The sequence below is a fragment of the Anas acuta genome, chromosome 15 (assembly GCF_963932015.1).
Source record: "Anas acuta chromosome 15, bAnaAcu1.1, whole genome shotgun sequence".
Lineage (NCBI taxonomy): Eukaryota > Metazoa > Chordata > Aves > Anseriformes > Anatidae > Anas > Anas acuta.
The window spans coordinates 17,168,991-17,196,415 of record NC_088993.1 but is presented as its reverse complement, the minus strand read 5'-3'; the positions used below and the strand labels follow the sequence as shown (position 1 = coordinate 17,196,415).

At 54.8% G+C, this 27,425-nt stretch overlaps 2 protein-coding genes and 1 long non-coding RNA gene across 4 annotated transcripts in view; 1 reads left to right on the top strand and 2 right to left on the bottom strand.

Moving 5' to 3' along the window:
- The window catches only part of RAB26 (RAB26, member RAS oncogene family), a 29,044-nt gene extending 24,509 nt beyond the window's left edge, over positions 1 to 4,535 (bottom strand). Inside the window, exons 1-2 of the mRNA XM_068698889.1 lie at positions 4,215 to 4,535; positions 1,712 to 1,822 (exon numbers count right to left, since the gene is read on the bottom strand). Coding sequence (XP_068554990.1) covers positions 1,712 to 1,822; positions 4,215 to 4,421 — 318 coding nt within the window. The 5' untranslated portion in view covers positions 4,422 to 4,535. The remainder of the gene's footprint in view (positions 1 to 1,711; positions 1,823 to 4,214) is intronic.
- A 9,389-nt stretch (positions 4,536 to 13,924) lies between these two features.
- LOC137864624 (uncharacterized) lies at positions 13,925 to 17,444 on the bottom strand. The gene is made up of 2 exons (XR_011101577.1): positions 17,361 to 17,444; positions 13,925 to 15,203 (listed from the first exon to the last, which is right to left on the bottom strand). It is a non-coding gene; the product is annotated as an uncharacterized lncRNA (long non-coding RNA).
- The window catches only part of PKD1 (polycystin 1, transient receptor potential channel interacting), an 84,214-nt gene continuing 73,591 nt past the window's right edge, over positions 16,803 to 27,425 (top strand). For both annotated transcript variants that reach the window (XM_068698880.1, XM_068698879.1), the window contains exon 1: positions 16,803 to 17,456. In XM_068698880.1, the coding sequence (XP_068554981.1) occupies positions 17,182 to 17,456 (275 nt within the window). In that variant the 5' untranslated portion in view covers positions 16,803 to 17,181. The remainder of the gene's footprint in view (positions 17,457 to 27,425) is intronic.

Genomic DNA, 27,425 nt, shown 5'->3' with positions numbered 1-27,425 from the left:
ATGGTAATAATGAATTTTAGGCCATAAACACGATCTTCCTCGCTGTATAATCCGCCCGTTTCAAACCCATGTACGTCTAGCAGCTCTATTACAGAAGTAAATTAACCCTAATTTGATTGCTTCTCAGTAGCAGTCATTTCAGCACTCTAATCAATAAGTCACAAGATTTTAAGACTGCCCTTGGTATCAATCACTGTGATCAGTAATAAAATGCTTTTCCTTTTAAGAACACCTGAAATACGGTGTAATTACCTCTGGATAAAATTATGGACTCCAATTCACCAACTCTACTGAGCCACTGCAGCTCAGCCAGCCGTAACCCGCAGTGCTGCCCTGCACCCAGCACTGGTTGGCAGGGAAAGCATCATTTTATTTCTGAAAGGCTTTCCGAGCATCGCCTCATCGCTTTACCTTGTCACCATGCTCCCAAGTTATTGTTCGCACCGGCAAAATAGCGAGTTACAAGAGACACCAATCTCACAGAAATCCTCCAAGAAAAGGAGCTCTGAGATAGTGCCGAGCAGAGTCCAGAGGGAAAGATCTGGAGGCATGAGGAGGACAGCGGGTGCTGCCTGTGGGATGAGTTGGAAAGCCCCCACTCACACCTCCCAGCACTGCTACGGTGTGGAAACGGAGCCAAAGCCACGGCACAGCGGCACGGGCAGCCCCTGCTGCCACAGGAGCGAGCAGCCTGGGGACGTTTGTGGCACTGACCAAGAAGCCCTCAGGCGTGGCTGCTCCCACACAACACCCTCCATCCCACACTGCCGCAGAGGAGCAGCAAGAAGCATCCCACAGGGCCATGGCACAGCCCCAGCACCTGGCCACTCTGCATGGCCGCAGCCCATTAATCTCCCTTCGGGCTGGCCAGGTTTACGTGCCCGTTCCCAGGTCCCTCATTACACAGAACTCCCCCACCAGAGAGCGCAGCCTGTCCCACACGGCAGAGACTCTCAGCACAGCTCCCTTCCCAGAGGAGGCTGCAGCTCCAGCCGGGTGCCTGGGGGCTGCAAGCTCGTGGTTTTTGGGGAAGCAAATGGTTGGGGAAACAGCAGCAAGGCACAGGGAGTATCAGGCACCAGGCATCAATCAGGGCACCCAAAGGAGGCACTAGAAAAACCTGCCTCGGTTATGGAACAGCCCAGCAGCACACCTGCTCCAAAACTTTCCTTCGCACTGATCTCCCTCTGAGCCATCTCCCCTCCCTCTCACTGCGCACATCTTCCCCAGCCCCGCCAGCTCTGGGACGTTCTGGTGCCTCCATCACCACCACCAAAACTGCTCTCACAGAGCGCCAAGATTCTGCACTGCGCCCCGTGTCAGCACCCCAAAGGTTTGCTCTGGGGACATCGTTTCGTGTCAGCTTGGTTTTGGTTTATAATTGCTTTTAAAGCAATTAAACCGATTTGGGGAAATATTTTAGCTGGGCAGATGTTCAGGCCCAAACAGTTATTCTCACACAAATCGTCCCCAGGGCACTGCAGCGCCGAGCAGAGGACGCGCTCCCCGTCCTTGTGCAGAGCCGTAATTAAAACACCGCTGAGCTGCTGCAGTCATCAGATGGCTCCTGAGCCCGACGCAGCCCGAGGTGCCCTGCCTGCCGCTGACACGGGCCTCGGCACCAGGAGTTTTAAGCAGCTGGAGCAACGTTTTGGTGTCCCTCTGCAAGGACAGTCGCTAACCTGGCAGGTCCCAGCTGCTGCTGACTTACCCTGAAGTCGATCCCGACGGTGGAAATGAAGCTGCCCGCCAGGAAGGCGCCGTCTTTGAAGCGCACCAGCAAGCAGGTTTTGCCGACCCCCGAGTCGCCCACCAGCATAACCTGCGAGGGAGGAAGGGAGGAGCGGGTTAGGCACCATTTCCAGCCCCTCCGCAGCAATTTCCCATCTCCATCCCAAAAGCCACATGCCGGGGGCAAGCAGCAGATCCTCATTCCTGATGGGAAGCCCCAGCCAAAAGTCACAGCCCAGAACCCAGGGGGAGGGCAGGGAGCTGCAGCCAGCGCAGTGCTCCAGCAGCAAGCCCCTGCACAGCAGCATCACTTGTGTTCCCTGAGCTGTGCACATCCCTGAGCACTGGCACAACTCAGGACACCTTCCCCCAAGCAGTATGAGCAGACTTCCCTCGGGGAATCACCCTGTAAAACCCAAAGGCGCTGTGTGTGGGAAAGCCAGGCTGTGCCCCACAGCTGCAGGGCCCCATTCTGCCCCACACCCCTGCAGAACTCCCCCACACGGGGCTGTGGGGGGGCCCAGAGCACCTATGTCTCACTATGAGCTCCTTGTCCAGGACCAGCATAGCCCCAAGGCCACCCTCGATCCTCAGCAATGCCGAGGGAGCAGCTCCCAGTGCCGCCTGTCCCCCCAGTGCCTGCCCTGCCACAGGAAACCAAGGCAAGGCAGAAACCGTTCCCTAACACAGCCCCAACCCCGAGCCCTCTGCCCCCCGTGGGTGCCGACCCCATCCCTCGGGGCAGGCTGACAGCTTCTCACGGCAGAGAAACCCCGGGCTGCACAACCAAGCTGCATTCGCAGCTTCTGCACCTGCTCCCTTCGGCACGGCTTCGCGCGCCCGTGGCACGGTTCCATCTCCCTGAGCCCGACTGCCATTATCCTTTCAGAAGTCGTTAGCCCATGAATGAATTTAAATGGTTTTAACTCAGGCGCTGCCCTGGGTCAAACCAAGCCCACGCAGCAGCCAGCAGCAGCAGCAGCCTCTGCCATGGACTCCGCAGGTGTAGCCCATTTGGGGGCTCGGTTTTGGCTCTGTCCCCACAGTGCACAGCCCCAAGGGCAAGGAGCCCTGCAGCAGGTGTCCTGTGGGATCCCCCACACACAGCCCCGCTCTGAGCTCTGGTGCAAGGTCATGGAAACCAAGACATGTATGTATGTGAGTCCAAACAATGGTGGGGAAAAAGTCATTTTTTAGTCCAAAATAGTGGTGCTGATATTTAGTTAAACGTTCCAGATACCTGCCTTGGAGCAGAGCCACCCCTAAAGCGCACTGCTCCCTGCTCAGCACCGTTCAAGCCCCACGCAGGGACCTGCAGCCAGGCTCCTGCCAAGGGCTTGGCCATCAGGATCCAGCCCCGTGCCGTGCTGTGGGCTGTGGTTGTCTGTGGCAGAGCTCAGGAGAGGGATAAGGGAAAGTTTATTGGATTGGGCTTTCACCAAACACAACATGGGCTGTCAAGTGTTTGAGAAGCACCCAGACCAATACCAGAGGGTTTTTCTTTGGGTTCCTTTGAGACCCCAGCCAGGACTGGTGAGAGGCGAGCTCAGGGCCAGCATGGATGCAGAAGGGCTCCATTTCAGAGACGCTGTTGAACTGTTACTGCAGCTGTACCAGAGACCACCTGCCTACCAAACCAGCCAAATCCACTTCTCAAACACCCATCACCGCCTACTCCACATCCCAAATCTTAACGTGCCGTGGCCATGCGGATGGCCCCAGGCAGCGAGCTCTCTGGCACAGCATGCCAAGGCTTGGACCGTGCCATAGCAAACACTGTCTTCCTCGCAGCTTAATCCCCCACGCTCGGTTATGAAGATCTGTGCTAGAAATGCAGTCAGATGGGTTGCACTGAATTACAGCCTCAGCCAAAATTGGTAAGAGAGCTCCAAGATGGGCTTGCATCAGGTCGTGTGATGGAGGGGGGGGTGCAGATACATTTGATCTGCGAGTTGCCAGAATCTCAAGCAGCAAGAAGAAGCCATCTGAGCCCTTAAAAGAAAGCATAAGCTGGAGACATTTCAACGGCAGCCAGCGCAGATTCGATGCGATTCAAGGAATACCGTCAGCCCGGCTTATAACCTGCTTTTTTTAACGTTGTTAGAGAGGAAGCAGAAGGGTACGGTCGCTAAGCCGAGCCAAAAGCCTTTTAGCACCACTTGCAAAAGTTCAGCAGCAGCCGCGGTGCGGAGGGATGTGCTCGCAGCTCGTCGTGAATCCCGGGCGCCCCGAGCAGGGGGGGGAGCGCCTCCGAGGCACCCTGCGGGGCCGAGAAAAAGGACGAGAAGGGGAAAGCGGCGGCCCCGGAGGAGCGGGGGCTCGGAGAGGGGCTCGGATGGGGCGCCCCCCACCCTCTCCATCCCCGGGGAACTTCTCGGGCACGCACGGCGCTGCCCCGGCCGCTCCGCTCCGCACCCCCCGGTCTCTCCCCGAGCCCCCCCAGGCTGTCCCCGCCCGGCTGCGCCCCCCCAGGCCCCCCGCACCTTGAAGGCGAGGTCGTAGAACTCCCCGCTGCTGCTCAGCGAGGGCCGCCCGGGCGCAGCGCCGCCGTTGCGGGGCAGCTCGGGGGCGGGCGCGGGGCTCCGGGGGGGGGCGGCGGCGGCGCGGCCGGGCCCCTGGGCGGCGGGGGGCAGCGCGGCCGAGGGCGCGGCGCCGCCACCCTTGCTCCGAGCCGCTTTCTTCCGCGACATGCCGCGGCCGGGCGCTGAGGGCGCGGGGCTGTGCCACCGCCGCCGCTCAGCCGCCTCCCCGGCCCGGCACGGCTCGGCTCGGCACGGCCCGGCCCGGCACGGCCCCGCTGCCAATGGCAGCGCCGCGGGGGCGGCGGCGGGGGCCGGGCCCGCTCCGCTCCGCACCCGCTCGCTCCGCCCCGGCCGCGCTCCGCGGGGCGCCCGCGGCCGCGCTCCGGTGCGCGCAGAGCCGAGCCGAGCCGTGCCGAGCCCTGCTGTGCTGAGCCGAGCCGTGCCAAGCTGTGCAGAGCCCTGTAAAGCCGTGCAAAACCGTGCCGAGCTCTGCTCTGCTGTGCCGAGCCGAGCCGTGCCAAACCGTGCCGAGCCCTGCTGTGCTGAACCGTGTAGAGCCAAGCCGTGCCGTACCGTGCCGAGCCGTGCCGGGCCGGGGAGCGGAGAGAGGCGACCGCAGCCCCCCGTGGGGACCGGCGCTGGGGCAGCGCAGCGAGCCCCGAGCCGTTCCCGGTGCCCCCGAGCCGTGCCCGCCGCCCCCCGCGATGCACAGCGGGGGCTGAGTGCGGCCCCCCGGCAGGGCAGGGCTGGGGGCCGCTCCTCAGCATCCCCCCCCCCATCCCTCAGCAGGCGCAGAGCCGGCCGCCGGTGGGCATTTGGGTGATGCAGGCACGGAGCAGACACCGCGGGCAGCTCCCGTGCGGGGGGCTTTGGGGTGCGAGGGGGGCGCGGAGCGGGGCAGGGGCTGGCACAGCACGGCCCGGGGGGCGCACGGGGCACAGGGGGCTGAGGCACGGGCCGGCGGGAGCTGCTGCTGCTGGGGGGGAACTTGCATTGTCCCCAGTCTGTCTCAGCAACTGGTTTCAGCGAGCAACACTTTGCATCTTTCTTTCTGACTGCAAATGAAGTGTCACCTGAGGCAATTGCAATGCTCTCAACTGAAATAAATGTCTTTAGCTATGTGACATATTTCCAGTGGCGCGGTCTTATCCTTCCTGGAAAAGGAGGCTTGAGCAGTCATATCGAAGCAAGAGTGGAAAATAAGTCTCTCTGGTGAGAAGCCAGGCAGGCACACAATGAAGATGTAAATAAGTAACAGCGCTTGCACAAGACCAGGAGGAGCTGATGGCCAAAACAAAGGGGCTCGGGCGGGCTGGGAAAGCTGGAACCAAAGCCAGAGTCCAGATGCCCACCACGGTGATGCCAAAATGTTGCTCGTGCTGTGGCCAGGATGAGCTTTTCCCTTTGCTTCCACAGGAGTGGGCACAGGAGCAGAGCTGCGCAGATGGATGAGGGTACCCCCATCCCCCAAGGCTCCTTTCCTCCCCTCCTGGGCACACAACACCTGCCCCTGATGGCGTTTCCATGTCTGTGCCGGAATAGCTCTGCCAGGGGCATTTAAACCTGATGTTAATCCATCTCCCAGTGGGGGAGAAGCAGAGAGCAGAGCTCTGGCTGCTTCCCCCATGGATGAGGGAGACAAGCTGGGGTCAGGAGCTCTCGTGCCTGGGTTCTGGGCAAGATCCCACTTCTCCCCCCCTGAGCCTCCTGCACGGCTGGAGGAGCTCTGGGCTCCCACACACAGGACCAGAGAAAAAGCTTTCACGGCAGAGGCTTATCCACCTCATCTCGCTTTCTTCCTCCTGATGATCCATCTGGGAGATGGAAGACCTGACTTGTCAGAGCAGACTTGATGCCAAGGTTTTGCTCTATAATCTGATTTTCCAGGACAGCTGCAGTCAATAGAGGCCGAGGCCTTGGAGCAAAGTGCAATGCTGGAGCCATCTATGGGTCTGTCGGATTTTTAGCGTGTCCCTGTGCAGTGACAAAGCTGGCATGGAGCACTTCCCTGCCTGGGAAAGGGGGCGTGCAGCCCCCAGCACCCTCGGGGCAGCCTCCCGGGAGACCAGCGCTGCTGACGCACGAGGACTTTGCTTTTCCCCCCGCTCTCAGCCACAGCTGATGGTGATGGAAATCTTGAAGAGCCTCGTGCTCACGAGCAAACAAAGCCAGCTGCTTATCACGGCCGCATCAGAGCAACACTGTACGAGGATGGCCCCTTATCGAGGGCGGCAGCAGGGAAGCGTGCTGCTTGCTGCAGCCCTTATCAAAGGTCGCGTGCTGCAGAGCTGCCAGCGGGGCTGATCCCGCTGCCCCCAGCCCCAGGGCTCAGCCTTGTGCAGTGCCACAAGCACTCAAAGCAGCACGGCCACGGGAGGAGCACCTCCAGCAAGTTTCTCTCCTTCCGAAAATGTGTGTGAAGAGGCACAGCCTGCTCACAGATCTCAGTCATGCCTGGAAATGTTGTTCCCCATATAGTTACAGGAACTAATCAGATAACTGCAGCTGAAATAAGGGGAATGTATTTGCTAAAAATAGATTAATGGAACAACACACGCCTGGAGATACGGCGTGCCTTGGGGAAGCAGGACTGCGGGATCTGGCAGGGCTCTGAACAGGGCCAGCAGCGATGGTGGCTGTTTGCTACTCTGGTATACCTATGCCCGAGTAGATTTGTTTTTAAAGGCAGAAAATCAGCTCATCCCCATCAGGGCTGCTAGCCGAGGAGGCTGTTTGTGGCACTGCATTTTGGGTGTTTCTGTCCGCCTTGGGCAATGCACACACACATCCCCATGGCAGGGCCTGCCTATACGAGGAGTTATGAACGAGCTCATTAAGGATGGCACCTGCTTTCTGCTCAGCCTCCCCCACCTGGGGACAGAGCTCTGCGCAGAGCTGGAGACATGGAGATTGGGGCTGGGGCTGGGCACTGGCTCTGACCAGCTGTTCTGCACGAACACTGCACTTTGGGGGTTTAAATCTAGCTGTTTTCTCCGAGATGGAAATTTGCAGGGTTCTCTGTGTGCCAGAAGCTGCACGCCGTGCTCATAGCCAAGCGAGAGATTTCAGCACGAGGCCAGCCCTCCTTCCTCCTGCTGGCCCAAGCTGCTCCGTCCCTGGCTCATGCTGCAGCAGCTCCTGTGCTCTCCTGGCCTCAACTGCTCCTTGCCACAGCAGCAGCCCCCAGGCACTGCCCCCCCAGGCAGGGACACCCGCCTTGTCCTCACCAGCATCTGCCAATGCCTTTCCCAACAGCCCGAGCCTGCTGCTCTCTCTCCTACTTTGTTGCCGGCTCAGGCTGAGCGGAGTTGTGTCTGCAGCAGGAAGGCTGCAAGGACGAGCTATTCCCATCGGAGACGATGTCAGCTGCACTGTCTTGGAAGATATTCATCTTCTTTGCCTGGTGCCCTGGCAGCTGCAGGAGAGCCGGTGCAGGCTCTTTCCATGCTCTGCTCGTAGCACAGCTCAGCCTGCTCTGCTCTCACCTATTGCAGTGCCTCCAGCCAAGGTTACGGGAACTGCTCCCCCAGTCCCTTGTAAACCCGGTGTCCCTTCTCGCTTTCTCTACTGCTACAGATCATTTGCCGAGGGCAAACAGCTCTGACTCTAAAGTCTTAGAGGTGTTGTTTAGAAAGGACCTGAAGGCATGGACAGCACCTGGACGGGAGGTGCAGGCAGACAGAGGTGACACTGTGGTGCTGGGGTCAATGCGTCAGGCACGGTGCTGTCCATGCAGGCGTGACAGAGCCTGGGCAATACACCAGGAGCTCAGCCTCGTGTTGTGCACGAGCAGACAGACCTCCACCAGCTGTCAGGCAGATGCAACACCCTCCTTCAGGAGCACCTCTGCCTCCAGAGCAGTGCCCACTCACAAGAGGCACGGAGATGTCCTGGGAGTGGGCACAGGACACGCGTGGTGCTGGGGACCACGGCTCCTGCCACGCTGGGTGAGTCGAGCGCTTTCCCTCTGCCTGCATGGAAGGGTCCCAGCCCACACAGAGCTGAGCAGTCATTGTTCCCTTCCTCGCCACTTATTGTTCTTCCCTCCCCATTGCTCACTTACCTCTGAACACTTCAATCTTGTTGCCTTTGTCAGTGTCGCTGGCTTTTAATTGAAATTCCTCAGACATCTTCTCATCAATGCAGCCCATCAGTTATTTTTGTGTGGGAAGCAATTGTTTTCCTTTTGCAGCTGTGAAAGTTAAATTCCAATGTTTTGCTGGGAGACTGTTTTTGTCTCTTCCCTTTCTTATATTGCCAAGTCAAGTCTTATATTGCAAACCTCCTTCCTTTGTCTGCTTATTTCATTTTCCATCTCTTCTGAGCGCAGTCCCTCTGTTTCCATCCTTGGCTCCTTAGCTTCTCCCTGTGATCTGTCCCGAAGGGCAGCTTCCACCTGCTCTTCGCCCACCCTTCATCACCGCTGTTTCCCCGCAGAGCACACACACACCAAACCCTGGGCACCAGGAGCCTGGGAGCTCAGCCTGTTGCCCAGTCTTTGTTTCCTGGCATTCAAACCCATAATTTATTCACGGGGCAGGTCCTGTTTAACGAGCAGCACTGCGTTGGCCTCCCCTGCCTGGCACTGCCCGAGGGCTCCGCGCTGCCTCTGCTGCTGGTGGGACCCCAAAAGGGCTGGGGTCAAAGCTGCCACCTGCCCCCCAGCCCTGCAAGCAGCCCCTGCAGGCTGCCAAGTTAACACCTCGCACACATTGCTGCTTTTAGAGCAAGTGGTGGAAGTGGCAGCAGCCCCCAAAGGGCTCAGTGGATGATGGAGCAGGTTGGATGCCATTATCCCAGCACGTGCAGCCCAGAGGCAAAGCCTGGGTGCTCCTTCACCCACAGAAGTGCCCCATTAGCCCATGTCGCCTCTCCAAAAGGCCAAGGCAAGAGAAGAAAACATCTTTCCTGGCAAGCCCCTGCCAGTGGCAGCACCAAGGGGGGCTCAGTCTCCTCCTCCCCAACAGGGCAAGAAGCCCTCGGTGCTCCCAGCTGCCTGCCCTGGTGCCTGCACGTGGGGCACAGCAGCCTGGGGTTACCCATACACAGCACCCAAGGCAGGAGCTGTACCTGGGGCAAGCACGGCAAGCCTGGCTGCTGCAATGAACTGCAAAACAAAGCACAGCAGACACACAGAGCCCTTGCACCTGAAGGGCTCTGCTCCCTGCCAGCAGGGTGCTGGGGTGCAGGGACTGCCTCGGCAATTCCCCATGGGCATCCCCAGGTAACGGCGCTGCTGCCCCGCGCCCCCACCCGCCCCTTCTGCGCACAACAGGGTGATCGTGCCAGATCCTAATGAGCCTGGACTGGGCCGAGGCCAGGAAATTAATTTTACTTGTGCCAAGACAGAAATGAGCCAAGATTTCAGCCGGTGGAGGACTGAGCGCATGAGAGCCCTCGGCCCGGCTCTGCTCCAGCAGTCACCCACGAGAGCTTTCAAATATGATGAAGTCGGATATTCAAAAGGCCTTTGAAATGTGTCCTATGGAGAGAGAGAGGAGGCTGGGTAACAAATGCTCAGCCTCCAAAATAAAAGACACTTTCAAGCTATTTGGTATATTTTAAATGCTTTTCTGACATGCCTCAGTGACATCAAATATTTCAGAAATATCTTCTAATATCTCATCTTAAAACCATCCAAGATATTTTGCACAGAGACATCCTGCAACGGGGAAGGGTTGGAATGTGGTTATAGTTTCAAAAGCCAGTGTGTAAACACCACACGGCGTGACCTTTATCTGCGCACTCAGCCGTTCCCAGCAGGGATGGGGTTGTGCCGGTCGGGCCAGGGCCAGCAGCAGCAGCCCAGGCTCTCGCCTTCCTCACGGGGCCAGCACCTGCACTTGGCTCATGTCCCGCTGCTGTCTCGGCTGGGGCTGTGTTCCCAGGGCCCCGGGGTGCTGCAGGGCACGCTCGGGTGCACGCTGCGTGCAGGAGCAGCAGCAGGATGCAGGGTGCGGGGATGGCCAAGGCTTGGCACCTCTGGGTGCAGGCAGCACCATGAGTGCTGGGGGGCTGCTTATCCTCCTGCATGTGGGGCAGGGAGAGGAGGGACCAAGGGGTGCTTTCTACTGCACCATCAGCAGGACCCAGCCTCTCACCCTCGGAGGCAGAGCCCCCAGAGCTTGAGCATTTTACCCCCAAAAACTCATCTTTTGCCATCTGCAGCTCAGGCGTTACAGACCCAGAGATACCCCGGGCCAGCCACAGCTCAGCCATGTGTGCAGCGCTCTTTGGGGCCCTGTAAAATAACAAGCAGCCCTAATGAGCTAGCACGGCAGCGTGCAGAGGCTCATAAAGCTGCTGCTCCAGAGGACAAGTCAGACGCTCAGTGCCAGGCCAGGGAAGCAGCTCCTGCAGGAGCAAGCCATCGCATCGCTGCTCGCCGTGGGCTTGTCTGCGCTGTCCCCTCACCAGCAGGGGAAAAGCAGCTTCACCTCCTGCTCCTGGTGTTGTGAGAGCTTTGTACGAGCTGGCAGAGGCAGAGCTGCATGCTAGGGAGGTGCAGGGCTGTCCCCAGGGCTCGTTCAGCCACCCATCAGGACTAAGGCAGGTCACCAACAAGAGGCAGGCAGCACCAGGCAGTAGTTATCAGCCCAGGAGCAACGCACCTGCAATGAGTCCTCATGGTCTGAGCTCTCAGCAGGTGGCATTGCTCCAACTAATTAATAATCTGGGCTATGAAGAAGCATCTCGGAGCTTTAATAATGTTTGTTAATGCTTTCTGAGGAAGGCTTAGCACTTCCACCCAGCAAAACTCCAGTAAGTTTGGGCAATTAGTTTTATCTTGAAGATGACAATGAGCGAGCAGCATGAGCAGCCCAGAGCCAGGCGTTGCAAGGCACCCTCAGCTCTGCAATGTAATCAGCTTCGATAGAGCCACTCAGCCGGCATCTTCTTGCCTACCATTTTCTGTGATTTTACAATTTCCTGTTTTGTTTAAAAGCATTTCTTCTTTATTGCTGGAAACATCTTCTTCCCCAACAAAGCTAAGGGTTGTCCTGGTCCTGCAAACATTTTGTCTGCAAGCAATTTGATTTGCATTAGCTGTCCTTCTGCAATCAGAGGGACTAATCACATCTGAAAAGCTGCGCACATGTGTAAGTGATCAGGCCTGCCTGGGGAAGGCATGGAGCGAGGCACAGCCAAATGCAACCAGCTACAGCCAATTCACAGCAAAAAAAAAGCTGCTGGCAAGTGAATTCTCCAAGCTGGCTTCTCAAAAGCAATCCCACTGTGGTGCAGCGGATCCTTCCCTGCCAGCCCTTCTGAGAACAGCCTCCGGGCTGCCAGTTCCTGGCCTTCACCAGAATTCAGCAAGTCCAAAGGCTCTGAATGCATATTTCTGCCTCCGCTGGCTGCCTTCTGGCTTCAGCTTCCTCAGCACTAATTAGCACAGAGAAGTTTTATTCGCATCATCGCATTAAAAGGCAATAGCTTTTGAGGAACATCTGAGTGAAAAAAAAAAATAAAAAAATCATATTTTCCCAAGTTTTCAAATGCACAAGTGTAACTGGAAGCCTGCTGCCAAGGGAGGCTGAGGCAGAGGGCATGTGGGAGCAGCTGCAGATGTGATCCTGGGGGATGCCTGTGCATGGGGACATGCCCAGCACTGCTGACCTCCTGGTTGAGTTCTGTCCTTGTGTGTAAATTACTCCATGAGAAGGGAGAGAGGGCGATGCCAGGACCAGTGGGTGTGAGTAGGGAACAAGAGGGGAGACCGCTTCCTAAGGCCCCTGCAGCAGGGAGCGAGCAGCTCCAGCCCCTCCCTGGCTTTTTACCCAGCTGAATTTGCCCCAATTACAAACACCAGCCCCAGCACTGAGATGCCTCCTAACGGTGTGTGGACACCAGCATTGCTCTAACAACGAGCAGGAGCGTCTGTGGTTCGGGGGAGCCGTGCAGAGGTTGGATGGGTGCTGGTCACATCCCATGGTCAGCTCCGGTGCCACTGCCCAGGGCACCTGCACCCTGCACCCGTTGCCAGCCCGTGCTCAGCAGCAGCATCCCCTGAGCTGCAAAAGCCTGGAACTTCAAAACCTATTGAGAGAGGAATCATGACATTTTGTTTGCTTTGAAAGAGCGTTTGGTAAATAAAACCAGAATCGCCACCAATTAAGTTACTGAGCAGAAAGCGTTGTCACTGAAACCGCTCGGCTCTGGTTTGCATTCACGCTATGTCAAATGGATGAAAATGATCAGCGTGAATAAATTCACTTCCTGAGCTGAAACTGCCCACAAAACTCATCCGGAATAAGCCCAACGGGGGCATGTGCTGGCACTGCTGACTCAGCTCAGCCTCGTGCAGCTGAAAACCCCGCACAAAATGACAGCCCCGTGCCTCGCTGGCGAGCATCACCCTGAGGACAGCCGGGACAGGGGGTCCCTTTTCCAGGCACCTGAGGAGAAGCTGGGGGACACCATGGATCCCACCCGGCTGTGGGCACTGTGCTGTCAGTACAGCAGGGCCAGGCCAACACATCCTGACCTCGTCTGCTGCATCCTGTGCCCAGCAAGTGCAGGTTGGCAGCTGGGAGCCCTCAGACAGGGAGATCACGGCTGAATTCATCCCTCGTGGATTAAATATGTTTGGGATAGGGGTTAAGGTGCCCCTTCTCCCAGTGGCTGAGCCAGGACTAACATGGTCCTGGGCTGCGAGGTGCAGGCAGCAGGGACTGTCCTGGTGCTGTCCTGGGGTGCACAGCCGTGCAGGGGGAGGCTGAGGGCAGGAGCTGGGACCTTCAGCAGTGTCACTGATAGGGACAGGCAGGGTGCCTGTCTGTCTGAGCTCCCTTTGCATCTGGCTGTAGTGCGCATCTGCTCGTGGGGCCTTGCAGGCTTTTTTCATTTTTTATTTTTTATTTATTTATTTATTTATTTTTTAAAGCCAGGATGAAGGCTGCGAGGAGGGCAGCCCGGCGGTACTAGAGGGCGCCACGCGTTCACAAACCAAACCCAGCCGAGGAGTAACTGCAGCGCAGAGCTCCAGAGCTCCAGCCCGGAGGATGCTTTTTTGGGGAGGGGGGTGCCCACTCTCGGCTCGCCCAGGGGGTGCTTCGCGACCCCCACAGCTCTCAGCAGGGCTGAGCCACGCAGGAGGCACCCAGGCTGGGATTTATTGCACCAACACTATGGAGGTGGTGAGTTCCTTGCTTTTAATTTTCAGCCCTATCCGAAAGGTGCCAAGAGGAGCAGCTGGTGCCAGGGAATGTCTGTCACAGGTCTCAGCATCACCGCACCAAGGCACTGGACCAGCAGTTATGCCTCATGATATGAAGTCAGCTAAAGAGCCCTGCAAAAGAAAAACAAATGTAGATCAGCGGTGGCAAGTGTGATATAACAGAGGATAACAGCTCAGCTGTCCTCTCCCCCGGGCCTTCTAGGCAAGCAGAAGTATTGTGTCTGGATGAAAGGCAGTGGAGCATGAGGAGGTTGGCTGCAGTCATCTGGTCGTGGATAGCAGCTGGGGAGCGCTTTGCTGGCAGGCAAAGCAGGAGCCAGGCCTGGGGGGCAGGAGATGGCCCCAAAGCAACAACCTGCAGGGATGGAAGCAGCTCCCTCCACCTGGAGAAATGGAAATCTTCATCTCCTCGGAGGTACTCATGTCCCAGGTAAAGGCGAGTGGGAAGTTCTTACCCCCTGGACATCTACTGAGGGCAAGCTGTGCAAGCAGGGAAATAATGGCAAAATGAGCAACGTGGCCATACGTTAGCACAGCTGCCCTCCAAAGGGCCCGAAGGCTGTGACAAGGGGGGCAGAAGTTTAGGAGGAGGCTATTTTCCTGCTTTCTTTGAACCACAGCCAAGGTGCTGCGTTTGTGTGCTGCTGGTGGGGTCTCGGGGCCGTCGGTGCCACCGCAGACATCTGGGGAGCTTTGGGCTCTGGCTGGAGGCAGCGGGGACAATCCCAGCTGGCCGCAGCCCTGTCACGTTCTGCTGACCACAGCGTGTCTGCTGCTGTGCTGGGTGCGCTCAGCCTGCATTGCTGGTGGGACAGGGAGAATTAACACCCTCTGAGTTGGGTTTTAATTCTACTTCGAGTAAACAGTATTGAGAAACTCTCCATCCTCCTGCCAGGAGGAGGGACCAGAAGAATCCCGTCCCCACAAGAAGCCCTTCCCCGCCTCGCAGTGAGCAACAGCCTCCCGGCCCCCGAGTACATTTTCCACTTCCATCATTTTCCGCAGTCTGCGTTTTAAAATCCATCCCAGCTCAGCAATGAGACCTTCCTCCAAGATCAAAAATTATGGTTCGATGTGAACAAATTGTTGTCTTGCAACTTGATCAGGATTTGCTGTCTCTTTTCCCACTCACTCAATTATTTCCTTGTTTGCTGCCCTCATTACAGCTTGGCAGCCCCAGCGTTTGGGGGAGAGCCCTTAACCTCATTACATCCGCTGGATTACATTAGTGATCTAATCTGCTGACATTTTCTCCTCGCTGTTATCTTAAGAAATATGGACATCAGTGCAGAAGATTAGGGAAGAAAAACAGAAAGCAATTTACAATTGAGGGAGCGGAAATAAATACATGGTAGTCACATGAGGAAGTAGTAACCGCTGAGCTATTTTGGGCACAATACATCACGCAGAAGACGATGTGTCTTTACAGTAGATTTCAAGTCCAAAAGGCACAAAATGTTTTCGGAAAGTAAATTCTCACATACATTAAGCACCATGCCAAGGAGTGAAATCAGACACTGTCAGGCTTCTTATTTAAGGCTCGTACAGCATTTGGATGAGGAAATGCAGAACCCCAGCTAATACAATCTACTGTCACTCCTCTGCTTTCGACAGGATGGCACACACACACCTCCAGCCAAGCAGGCACTGATGGGCTTTGTTGGGTCCAGACCATACCCACAGGTAGAGCAGAGGGGCAGCGAGCAGCTCTGCAGGCACAAAGCTTCACAGCCCTCAGCGGGCATACACCAGGGCTCACAGGTCAGTCCCTAGAGAATGACAGCAGTGGTAGCAGGCTCAGGCTCACATCACCCCAAACAATTGTTCTGGCTCCCTGTTGCTCACGCCGTTCAGATGCTCGGACAGCCAGCACCTCTCTCTCCCACCCCTTCTGTTGTGGGTGCTCCTCGGAAAGCTCCCAGGAAGATTTCCTGAGCCCCAGAGCTGACAGAGCCCCACCGACACAACGCCTGCGGTAGTGTCAGGATGGCAGCCCCCCAGCACGCTCGCTGCCCGGCTGCTGGAGAGCACAGGGTGGTGACAGAGCCCCCCAGCAAGCGGGCAGCCCCCACAGGGCAGGAGGCCAGCCTCACTGCGCTTTGCAGGCAGCTTTGGACAAGAACAAAGGGCCTTTTGCCTGGGCAGCTGGCTGGTGGAGGGGTGCGACACCTCTCCAGGTGAGTGACTGCCTGTCACCCATCCAGCCCCTCTCCCTGAGAGCAGGATTTCTTAGATGGCAATTGCTGCCGCAGCTGTGATTGCACAGACTTGGCTTCAGCTGCGGCTTCAGCTGTGCACGCGGGCGGTCCCAGGGGCTCCTGTGGGCACACTCGCATGCTTGGCAGCAGGGCTGAGCTGTGATTTCCTGTGCTGAACTTCAATGTTACGTATAAATATTTTAAAAGGTACAAAGGGCCGCAAGAAGTAACGTAGTTGCATTAAAAAAAAAAAAAAAGTTTATAGGCAAAATGCTCTTGTTCTTATTTAGTAAAACCCCTGCTGAAAGTCTTGTCCAGATCTGCAAGTCTTCCAAGCAGAAAGTGTCTTTGGCTGGCACTTCATACATGAGCTCAGTAGCACCTGGCTCTGGGGGATGTGCAGGACTTTTTGCACCACCTTTGGGTCCAAGCCCCTCAAATTTCCCTGCCCCAGCCTTTTGGCCTGTGGGGGCAGGCCCCTGCCCGCTGCTTCCCCCCAGGATCCTCTGCCTTTCTCAGCAGCCTGGTGCCACGCTGCGAGCAATCCCTGCTGGGCAGGAGCTGATGGCTCTGCTTTCCAAAGCGATGCGGCACTGGAGATGGCGAGCAGTTCAAAAGCAATCATTTCTTCCATTCCACGTGTTATCTGACCATCCGTCCATCCTCCTCGGTTGATGGCTGGGGCCAGGCTTTGCACACACACACACACACAAGCAGCACTGGAAGCCCAATGTCCCCATTACAGCACCGGGCAGCGCCTGCCCCCACCTCTCCACCCCCCCCCCCCCAATTTTACCAATTTTACCAATTTTACCAATTTTACCACCGTGCCCTAGGTGTGTAACACGCACCCTGCAGCCCGGCCAGGACGCAAAACCACCAAATTGTGACCCCTCGGCACCGTGCACAGCCGGGGGGGCAGGCGACCCCCGTGCTGCCCTCGGGGGGAGGCAGAGCTGCCCGGGGGGGGCCCGGGGGTGCCGGAGGGAAGCAGGGAACGGGGGCTCCGTGCCCGGGGCTGGCCCTGCTGGGGGGGACGGGGGGCAGTGGCTGCAGCACCCCCGTACCCCGCAGCTCCCCCCCCAGCTCCCCGCAGCTCCCGGCGGCGCCGGGGCCGGGCGGGGCGGGGGCGGCCGGGGCGGGCGGCGGGGCTGGAGCGGCGCCGGGTTTCCGCCGGGCGGGAGGCGGAGCGGGAGGCGGCGGGGCCGCGGCCCGGGCGGAGCAGCACGGCACAGCCGAGCCGAGCCCAACCGAGCCGAGCCGAGCCGAGCCGAGCCGGGCGGTGCCGGGCCGGGGCTGTCAGCAGCAGGGGAGAACCCAGCGGGGGCCGGGCCGGGCCGGGCACCGCGGTGGGAGCCAGCGCAGCCCTGCGGGGAGGCCGCTATGCCCGGGGGGTGCTGAGCCGGGCGGAGCGGGACCGGGACGAAGCGGGACAGCGAGGAGAGGAGCGAAGCAAAGCTCGGCCGGGCCCGGGCCGGGCCGGGCCGGGCTGGGCCGGGCTGGGCCGGGGGAGCGGCGTTGCGGGGCCATGCCATGCCCGTAGGGAGAGATGCCTTTTGGAAATGGAGACACTGGATCACAGCGCAAACATGGCGTCCCCGCGGCGCGGCTGCCCCTCTCGGGCTGGTGCCTGCTCTGCTCCCTGCTGTGCGGGGGGCTGGCGGCCGGCAGGACCCCCCCCACCCCACCCCCGGCCCCCTCCTGCCAGCCCTGCGCCGCCGACTGTACCTGCACCGACGGCCGGCCCGGCGCCGCCTGCATCGCCAACTGCTCGGCACGGGGGCTGCAGCGCCCCCCAGGAGCCCCCCCGGCCGCCACGGCCCTGTGAGTACCGCGGGGGGACGGCACCGGGACACCCCGGGGAATTTGGGCCCGGCTGCGGTGCTGGGGGGCGGGGGGGGGACGGGTGCTGGGAGCCCCCGCACGCACCTGGGGGTGTGCGGCCAGGGGCTGGTCGCGTCTAATGTGGCCGCCCCCCAAGTGCTGGTGGCCCTTTGGGGCGAGTGAGGCCCTCCCGGAGCCCCCCCCGGGTGGTGGGGAGCAGAGATGCTCATGGGGATATCCAGGGGAGCCGGGGGTGTTCGTGGTGCTGGGGGCTGTGAGATGGAGGGGAATGGTAGGGGAGAGCTGTGGCATGAAATGAGCAGCTGGATGTGGCTTAAAGGTTGTGCTCGAATTAAGTTTAAAGGACTCGGTTCAGAAGTTCAAATCAAAATCCTGTGATAAAAGTGCGAGAATGGGGTGACCGCTGTGCTCGTGTCCTGGTACTGACTGGGAACACCAGCCCCAAAGGTGTGTGTCTTGGAGGGGTGTTGGAGCGCTCCGTATGCTCAGTCCCTTCAATAGATACTGTGTGATGTGAAAAACAGCAAGGGGAAAAGTTGTGGGGTTTGTTTCTTTTCTTTTTTTTTCTTTTTTTTTTTTTTCCAATCTAAATTTGCTCTATATATGGAGTAACTTTCCTCTTCTTGAGGACGCAAAAGCTTTGAGTGATTCATGTAGGAAAGATGACGTAGGGTCCGGCATGATGGAAGAATCTCCCTTGAACTAATTTCTGCTGGTATTTCAATAAGTTTAAGGTCTGCTTTTCTCTTCTGAGTTTCCACTTTGTAGTGTCAATATAGATTGACAAATATTGCAGAAGTCATAAATACCACAGAAAACAGTAAATCAGCAAGATGTATCTTGAGTAACTTCGGGAAAACACCCAACCTGCATGTCCAGCAGATGAGGTGTTTTCCAAGTGTTTACTTACGTGATGTATTTTGACTTTTCCAAAGAAAACCATTGTTTTGTGCAGAAAGTCCCTAACTGGGAGAGGCTGACTTTTATCGAGGGCTTTCTGAGGTTGCATTATCTGTTGTCAGTTAGACTTCTGGATCTGCTGCTCCGGAGGGTGAATGTGCCGTCGCAGCAGAGGTGGAACGTGCCAGGGCTTTGCTGGTCACTTGTCGAGCAGCCTTCTGAAGACTGCCTGTGATAGCTCGCTCCTTTGGCTGCTTAAGGATTTGGGGCTATTAGAGTGTCTTTCTAGGATTATTAATTTTGGTATTAAGTGTTTGAGACTGCTTATGTTATTGTTGTTCAAAGGTGTTGAGTTATAAAAGCTCCCAGACCATTTAGGATTGGATCCTGTTATGCAATGACAAATTGATGATAGACATAAAGCTTAGGCAGGTCAACAAAAAGTGTCCAGAGTGTGAGAAACGGGAAGCTACTAAAGCAAATCGACTGAAACTGCAGGGTGGCATTACTGATGTTTTCTTCCATTTTTAATGGGGAGATAACTACAGTGCTGGTGAGAACAGTGTGTTAAGGTTAAGGGAAGAGCTTTGCTCCGCTGAGGAAGGGCCATCAGCCTGTAGTGGACGGATGGCGAAGTCCCTTGTCAGCCAGCTGATCGTCTGGTGCGTGTAGTCACAGCTCAGCTGAAAAAACGTGCTGCTAATCTTCTAGTGACTGGTGAAGATGTGCTGAAGTGGTCTGCAGTGGCACGCAGGTGTCCTCTGGGGAGCAGTTTACTTCCCTGGTTGATCTCCTGGCAATGAGAAAGAAGGCAGGTGCGCTTAGGGTGCTGTTATAGCCATGAAAGATTTGCAGATGAGTTTTGGTTGGGGTGAGAGGGACGCTGGCTCATGACAGAGTGAGGTTATGCAACTGCTTTTATCTACGTATTTCATATTTCTTTTATTGAACACCATTAAATGAGGTAAATAAGGCTTTTAATAATTTGCTGCCTGTCCTCTCATTAGAGGAAAAAAATTATATCTCCACAAAATATTGCTGCTTTATTACCCTGAAATGAAAACAGCCTTTAAGAAGGCAGAGTTCAGAAAATTACCATCACCAAAGCTCCCTGATTCTGCGGCAGGCGTGTGCCAGCGGTTGCACTAAGCAAACGTGACAGCGTGCCACACTGTGCAAGTAAGGCCTAGGAAATGAATTCCTCTTGTATCCGGCATTGTGGACCTAGCAACTCTGACAAACAAAATGCCAACTTCAGCAGCGCTGTTACTATGAGTACAGAAATGTCCCATGGAGGAATCACTAGGGAAATAAGCTCTGCTGCTCGCAGCCGTAATGGGAGCAGTGTCCAGGCAGACCGAGCGGCGATGTCGGCCCCAGCCCGCTGCTGCAGCCGGGCTTTCCAAGTGCAGGCTGGAGGCAGGAGCAGAGCCTGTTTTTTTCCAAAGTGTCTGCACTGCAGACAACGTAAAAACTGTGCTTCAAGAGCGCAGTTTCAACTGAGCTTCAAGTGGCAGCGTTTGCGCTTCTGAGATTCCTCATCTGAGAAATGCTCTGCTCTGATCTCTTTTCGGATGCGTTGCTTTCAGGGCTACCGGGTTTTGCTCACGTTTACTTTCAGACCTGGCTGTTTCATGAGACGGTGTCGCCTCTTTCGTTCCTCAGCTGGAAATAAACCTCACAAAGATTTTCTGACTTTCCCCTGCAAATATTGACTGTTTCTGGCATCTCTTTAGTATCGCGGTAGTTTTGAAGTGGAGATTAGAATCTCAATTTGTAAGACTGTAGAGCTGAAAGTCCCTAATTTTTCCTCCCTCATTACTGTGGAGCACTATTTGTGGATGGGGAAGAAAGAGAAGGTGAAAATATCAGAGCGGCTCTGCTATCGCCACACGCCTGTGTAAGGTTTGCAAGTTGGGGGCTCATAACTTTCATACAAAACTCAATGTAGGGGATTTTTTTGTTTGTTTGTTTGTTTTTGTAGATTTGGCAAGGAATCTGGGGTTATGCTGCCCAGCTGGTGACTTCACCTAAGCAAACCTCCTAAAAATAAACAGATTTCGTGATTCAAGAACCTACAGTCTGTAATAAGTCTTTAAATTGCAAGAGTTGGCAATGGTCAGTAGATTTTGGTATTGTTATATGACTCGGTAAAAGCTTTTTCAAAGCTCAAGGTGTCTTCAAAAGCTATTGGAAAAAAAAAAAATCCGATTAAAACTCAAATCCAGTTCAAGTAAAACCACAAGCTGCAGAGTGTCTGTACAATGCCGTCCAGTCTACAAAGGCAAAATAGATTAACTTCTGTTTCTAGAAAAAACGTAAATAACTTGGAATGTCATTCTCATAAGAAGCCGTATCCCTAGTGAAAAGAAGGCTGTGTTTCTCTTCTGTAAGGAATTTTGGAGGGGAAAAAGGCCCAAATGAGGTGCTAGATAAATATTTTGCAAACAAGATTCATTCAGCCTGTGGAAGGAACCAATCACGTAAGCAAGTTGTAAATGCAATTAAAGCACCAAACAAGGAGGCAATTCTGTATTATTCCATCAGAGCCTAATGGTTTCTGGTGTTAGTGAAGTGTCACCGTGATGCCATCACAGCAATGGCATGAGCATGAGGTTCGGGTTATTTATTATGCTGCTTCCTCCAGTTTCAGGGAAGTTTGAGTGCTGATCCCATGACTGAGAAGTTTACCTGGAAACCTTGGCCGTTTTTTGCTGGTGTTTAAAGATGTAGTAGAAGAAAAGGCATCCACCGGAGGGGTGGTGGTTGCAGGTGTTCCTGCTTCTTGGTAAATGCAATAAAATAGACACCTCAATGCTGCTCGTGGCTCAATTCTTTGCCGTGGGATCTCAGTAGCTGGAGGGCCCTACCTTGGAGAATCCAGGGGAGCTTTTGGAGCAGTAATTCCTTCCCCTGTACACCATGGAGACATTACAGGGGTGTGATAACTTCTGGTATTAGTAGAGAGGATTGTGGCGGTGCTCGCCTTGTGTTTCGGGGTTCCTTTGACATCTGGTTTATTTATTTTTTTACCTGATACTGTTTTTACATTGATTTTTCTCCTCTTAATTCCTCCGATATTAAAGTTTACTGGTGGTGTCTCAATCTATCTGTGGCTTTTCCCTCACTGGAGCAAAAGTTTGGGCCCAGTCCTGCCTTTTTCCTCCTGCTGGCAAGCCCCCTCCAGGTCTCTTTCAGGTTTCACCCAGCTGCTTTGTTACACTGTCCTGTACAGGGGGGGGGGGTTAAGCAGAAAATCCCTCGATCGGAAGGTGGGCTGGAACAGACTCATCTGGTTTGTTGATGCTTCGCTCCCTGCTTGCCATTTAATGGAATCCCTTGTTTTCTCTCGTCATGCCGCAGTTTCCACGCTGTGGTTTCCATGCTAGGTCTCTGCGTCATCCTTTTCTCATTTCTTCGAGCTTTGTTGTCTTTTGATTGATCATTGCAGTTCAGCTTGATTTCGTGTCTTGCATGTATTTACCCCACATGTCCCCAGATGTTTCTCCCAGCTGGGAGCTGTATGGAGCTTCTCACTCTTATGTGGGGGACACGGCACTTGTGAAATAGTCCCCGTATAGCCAACAGCAGGGTTTGGGCAGTCGCTGCCGGGCTCAAAAAGAACATTCCTGTCCCTTCCACGGTGTGAAGTTGGCGCTCTGCTGGTGGGCAGCACCCGAGGCACTGTTGCTGTTCAGAAGAGTTTTTGCTTTTTTTTTTTTTTTTTTGCCCACCCTTCTCACAGGGGTCTTGCTGAGATCGAGCTGAAGGCCTGGCGAGCGACATCTGGGCTGCAGAGCTGCCGGCTGCGCTCCCCTTGCAGCTTCTGCCACCTACACGCCCTGCCGCGCGTCGCTGCCTGGCCAACAGGAGACATCAGACCTCCCCGGTCCCTAGTCCTTAACCCACGTTTGCACTGAACAATTAGCTTGTTTTTCTTATCAAAGGGCTGTTGTTTGCTTAGACATTGAATCTGTGTCGGCCTCTCTGTTTGCCAAATCTCTGTTTGCCAAAACTAAAAACATCAAATTGAAACATAACATTGGTTTTTGCTTTGCAAAGAGCACAGCAAGCAAAAATACACAATTGCCACCATTCCCGTTTTTTAAAGGATAACTATGGCCAGGAAGAGGTTCAGCAACATCCAAGTTGACCATCCATAGCATTTGTGGTAAATTATAGGAACTGTGACCAGTAAACAGATTTTGTCCTCACTTTTCCAACTGCTCCCTTTCTCCCAAAAGATTGCATCAATGTAATGATGTGCTACCACTGAATTTAAACAGAGATAATCAGAACAAACTAAGCGCAGTGTTCTGGAGTCAGCTGTCCCCTGCCTGTCTGACAGTAAAAATAGTTCTGCTCAGGTTAGGAACAAGCACATCTCTTTGGCTTCCCGGCATCAGGTCTAGTAAAAATTTTAATAAACTGAGATCAGAGAGGAAGCTTCAGATGTGGTGTGTGTTGTTGTCTCCGATGCAGTGTCATTTTTAATTTAATTGGAAACCTGCGGTGAGATAGTGTGACAGGCTGGTTTGGTAGCAGTGCTCAATGGAGGAGAAGTGATGTTCAGTTCGTAGCAGGGCATCTCCCACCCAGGGTGTTTTTCAGTCGGGGTGTACGAGTGTTAACGCTGGGTCCTGCTCTGCCTCCAGCCCTGGAGCCGTGGGCTGCCCCAGCAGCGTGGTGCTGGAGGTGCTGGCTCTGCTCTTTGCTGCAGCACGATCAGGAGGTTGTGCCGACCGACAGCAGATGGCCCGCAGCAGCTCTGGGTTTTGATGTGCCTACGGGGCAATCTGTAGTGACACAAATTGTGGCTCCAGGCCAGGATCCAGCCAGTCCTTTCCTATTCATTTGGAAGTGCGCCTGGGCAGCATCCCATGCCCTTATTTCTTCTAGCTAGCTGGGTCACCTGCATTCTGCCCTCCTATGCAGACAACTACTTGTATCAAAAACACATTTGCCTCGGTGTAATACTACTTTGCATGTCTGTGATGAAGTTGTGAGATCTAATCGCTGGTTTGAAACTGATTTCCAGGGTGGAGTTTGTAGCCTCGGGTGGAACGTGTGCCCGCTTCCCGGGCAGAGCCGCTGATGGTGCTCGCAGATCCCCGCAGTCGCCTCCTCACTGCTCGTTGCAACATCTGCTGGCAGTACCTCGGCCCTGGCTCCCGCAGCATCCACGCTGCTCTGGGCTCCTCTAGCAGGGAGACAGATTTCTGCAGAGCCCAGAAGCAAAAGAGCATTTTTCTCTGCAGCTTTGAGACGGGCGGTGGAGCCTCTGCTTCCTTCCCCTTGTGTGGGGACTTGGATGGGATTCCGTAAACATCTTTCCCTGCCTGGTCAAGGGGCACTGGTTGTGCTGGGAACGGGTTAAATAGGTTCTGCTGCAGCAAATGCTCCATGTCGGAGAGGTGGGAGTGGCTCTCTAAAAAGAGGATCTAGGGTGTGGGTTGAGTCCTCCTGAGGGAGGGACCCGGGGAACAGCTAAGCCTGGGAAAGCAGAGCCGAGAGCCCGGCCGAGCTGTTGCGTTGGCCAAAGCTGTTAGTTTCTCTCTCAAAGCCACGCCTCGGGAAGGGGGTGGAGTGAGTCCGGCCCAAAGCGTGCGGATTTTGGTTTAGGTCAGGTTGGTAGGAGCCTCTGTGCCTGGTCCCACCAGGACCTTGTGCTCGTGCTGCGCCGCAGGCAGGTCCGGGGCTGGGAGCTGTCAGGCAGCAGGGGCGTGCGAGGAATGCAGGGCTAAGCCAGAGGGATCCCGGTGTCGTGCCGCAGCCATGTGAGCACACGGGTCCCTCTAAGAGCTGAAAAAAACATTGTTCTTTTTAATGTATTTATTTTCCTAGGGCAAACTCACGTTGTTTGAAAGAGTACTCCAGAAGTGGCTATTTTTGTACATGTGTTCATCGGCTTGCCTCACAGCTGGGCTGGTTACGTTTTAAGGGCTGAATACAGTTGAGCCTTTCCAAGCGTGGCCTGGATAAAACAGATGTTTCGATTCCCGTCTCCGCTGCTGACGCTCCCATATGCCACGTTTCTGACAGGAGGACCCCCGTGCTGGCACACGGGCCCAGCACCGTGTGTGGTGGGGGCCCAGCACCCCGTGCCGTGCATGGGGCCCAGTGCCAGCACCCCCTGTCCTGCTGGTAGCAGGGACTGGAGCACTGTCAGAAAGGGAATGAATATTGGTGGGTTTTGCCTCATGGGTTGCTTCTGTGCTGTTGCTTCACAGGTTTCACGTGCAGAGGCTATGGAGCTGTTTGAGAGCAGGGAGAACCATCTGAGCCAGGCTCTTTAGCCAGTGCCAGGTTGTTCATGGGGTGATAAAAAGATAATTGTGGGCCCCATCCTGTGATGTGTGCTCCCAGCACAGAGCATATGTGCCGCATTTCCTCTCCCAGGGCTTAGAGCTATGGGAACAGTCAGAAACCGCAATGAGATGCAGAGTAGAGAGTCTCCAAGACAAGTGTTGCAGCCACATCCTCTGCGCATAGCTGTGCTCTTCGCTCCCTCAGACACCTCTGCGTAAGCTGGCTTTCTTCATCGGAAAGAGGAGGACAGGGATTTGGGGACAATGTCTCATCATCCACAGGCAGATCCTTGCACAGGAGCATTGGGAAGGTGTCGTGAAAGGCTCCTTGCTCTGCCTGCAACAGTGCAGTGAGCATAGTGTGCAGCCCACGGCATGGAGCTGACCCTCAGCAGAGCTGTTTCACCCCAAATGAAAAGAGTTGGAAAGCCTTCTGGAAAGAGTGAGTTTCAGACAAGGAAGTTTGGATATGGAAGGAGCAATCAACCGGCACCTTTATTATTTCGTATCGCTGGACCACTTCTGGGATCTCATAGGACAGGCACTGTGCAGGCATAGTGAAGGGACGGGTCTTGACCAAGGGCTGTGGATTGTGCAGGCAGGGTGATTCCCCGGGAGTAGAGCTTCCATTGGAAAAATATCTTGGCTCCTGACCAGCCCTCTGTGAAGCATTTTTAGAGGACAGCTCATTATTGCTACCTTGGTGATTTTCTAGAAGAGAACTGTTACATAAGCAACAAGTTTGTGAATCCATTAGTTGGGATCCCGTCTCAGCTGTTTCACCACAGCATTTAAAAAAAAAAAAAAGTGGGGAATAGGGGGAGGTTCCTGTGTCCTTCTAGACACAGGAGGTGACTGCAAGTAGAGAGCCACTGAAATGAGCGGTGACATTGGCCAGAAATTCATAAGTAATGAATTAAATCTGTGCAGATCAAAGGTTTCTATCAGAGTGTGGGAACGTTATTTTACTCCAACCGAGGGAAAACATGAAGTCATTGGCTTCATGTCCTGAACTTTGTCTAGATTTGCAACCCTTGATTGAATAGATCAGTACAAAATTTGTATCAGAAGTCTTTAAAAAAAGCGAGTGAAGACAAAACAAAGGTAGTAAGACAAAAGCTAGAAGGGGCTGACAGACTTTGTTAGTCTTTCAGTTGCATTAAGAAAATTTGCTGTAGCTAATATAAGTGGTGGATTGGGTTCACACCAGCAGTGAGAAAAGGCTTTCCTTAAGAAAAAGAAAAAAAAAATGCTGCTGCTTTGTGCAATAAAGCTGTTGTAGGGCACAGAACATACTAGGACAGGACCATGGAAACAAAGCTTGGGTGGTACTTGAGGCTCTGCTAGGCCGACAGAATACAATTCCCAAGTTTTAATTTAGAAAGAAGACACACCCCATTTTTTACAGGGAGTGCCAACAGCATCATTAGTTCTTGATTTTTTACTTCATACAAGACAAAACAACTCCAGTAGCATGACAGTCAGAGCCTGAACTCTGAGGCCTTTGGCCCTCACAGCTGCCCCTGCTTTCAGTCATTGCATCCAGCAGCAAGTCATTTCTTGAAAAGCTTTCTGCCTCTCCAGTGCTTGCAAGAGAGTAAATGGTAAGGGTGGTAATGTCACCGTCCTTGGACAGTTTAGTTTCTGATCACACTCACAGATTGCATCTGATCCAACCAACAATTTAAGGTGCATTGGATTTTTTTTTGCACTGAGTGCAGTGCCCTATGTTATGCAGCCAGCTGGGTTGGAGGATTGCCCTCCAGCATGATGTAGAATTTGCAGCATTTAAAAGGTTAATTACAGCTAGCCATCAGATCTGTAAAACAAGCCAGCAAGGCCTGCTGCTACATTCTGGCTTCCTTTGGATTAACTTTGACAACTCCAAGTCTGTAGCATGATTCCATAACTTTGGAGAGAATCGGAGAGGAAACTACATTTGAAAAATAATCTCCAACACCCCCGCAGGACACAAAACTCTCTAGCTATTTAGGAAAGACACTTCACAAGTCATTGGAGTGCACTGGACCTTTTGAGGGCCTGCAGCCCTACCCCAAATCCTCTCCTCTTGCTGGTGGTTGGTGTGATCAACAACATGGAGGCCTTTTTGTCCCTGTGCCCACTGACGACTCCTGTCCTCTCCTAAGGAGAGGGGAAATGAAAGTGGAGTCAGTGTTTTGTGCATTGGCTTGCCAGGCAATTCCTGAAATTGCAAAGTTCTGCAGCAGCCCTGGAGGCTGTGTACAGCACGCTTAAGGCTGTGATTTGTTTCTCCTTCTGTCCTTCTCCCCTCCACAATCAGGCAATCGAAGTGCATACCTTGGTTTGGGAAGAGAGCCGAGCTACTGGGGGCAGTGTTGTCTAACAGCTGGAACACAGGGGAAAGCAGGACTTCTTGCTTTTGTTTTCAGTTCTGACCCTGCTTGCGTGGGCTGGGCTGTCATTGACTCGGCTGCACTCAGTCTCCCCTGTCTGAGCAATGGGGCTGATGCGTCCTTGCCTCATGGGAGTATTGTAGTGGTTATTTATGGGAATTAAGTGCTTGTGGAAGGCTTAAATGTGTGGCTGCTGGATAGATGCCCTGGCTTTCGAATTCCTACTGCTTGGTGCTCTGCCATCCTTGTGAGAAGGCAGTGAAACAATGTCCTGTACCAACTCTCGGGATGCTGATTCTGCGGTCTGAGCAAGGTACAGGGCAGGACAGCAAAACACAGGCTTTTGCTCATTTTGGTGGTTTATT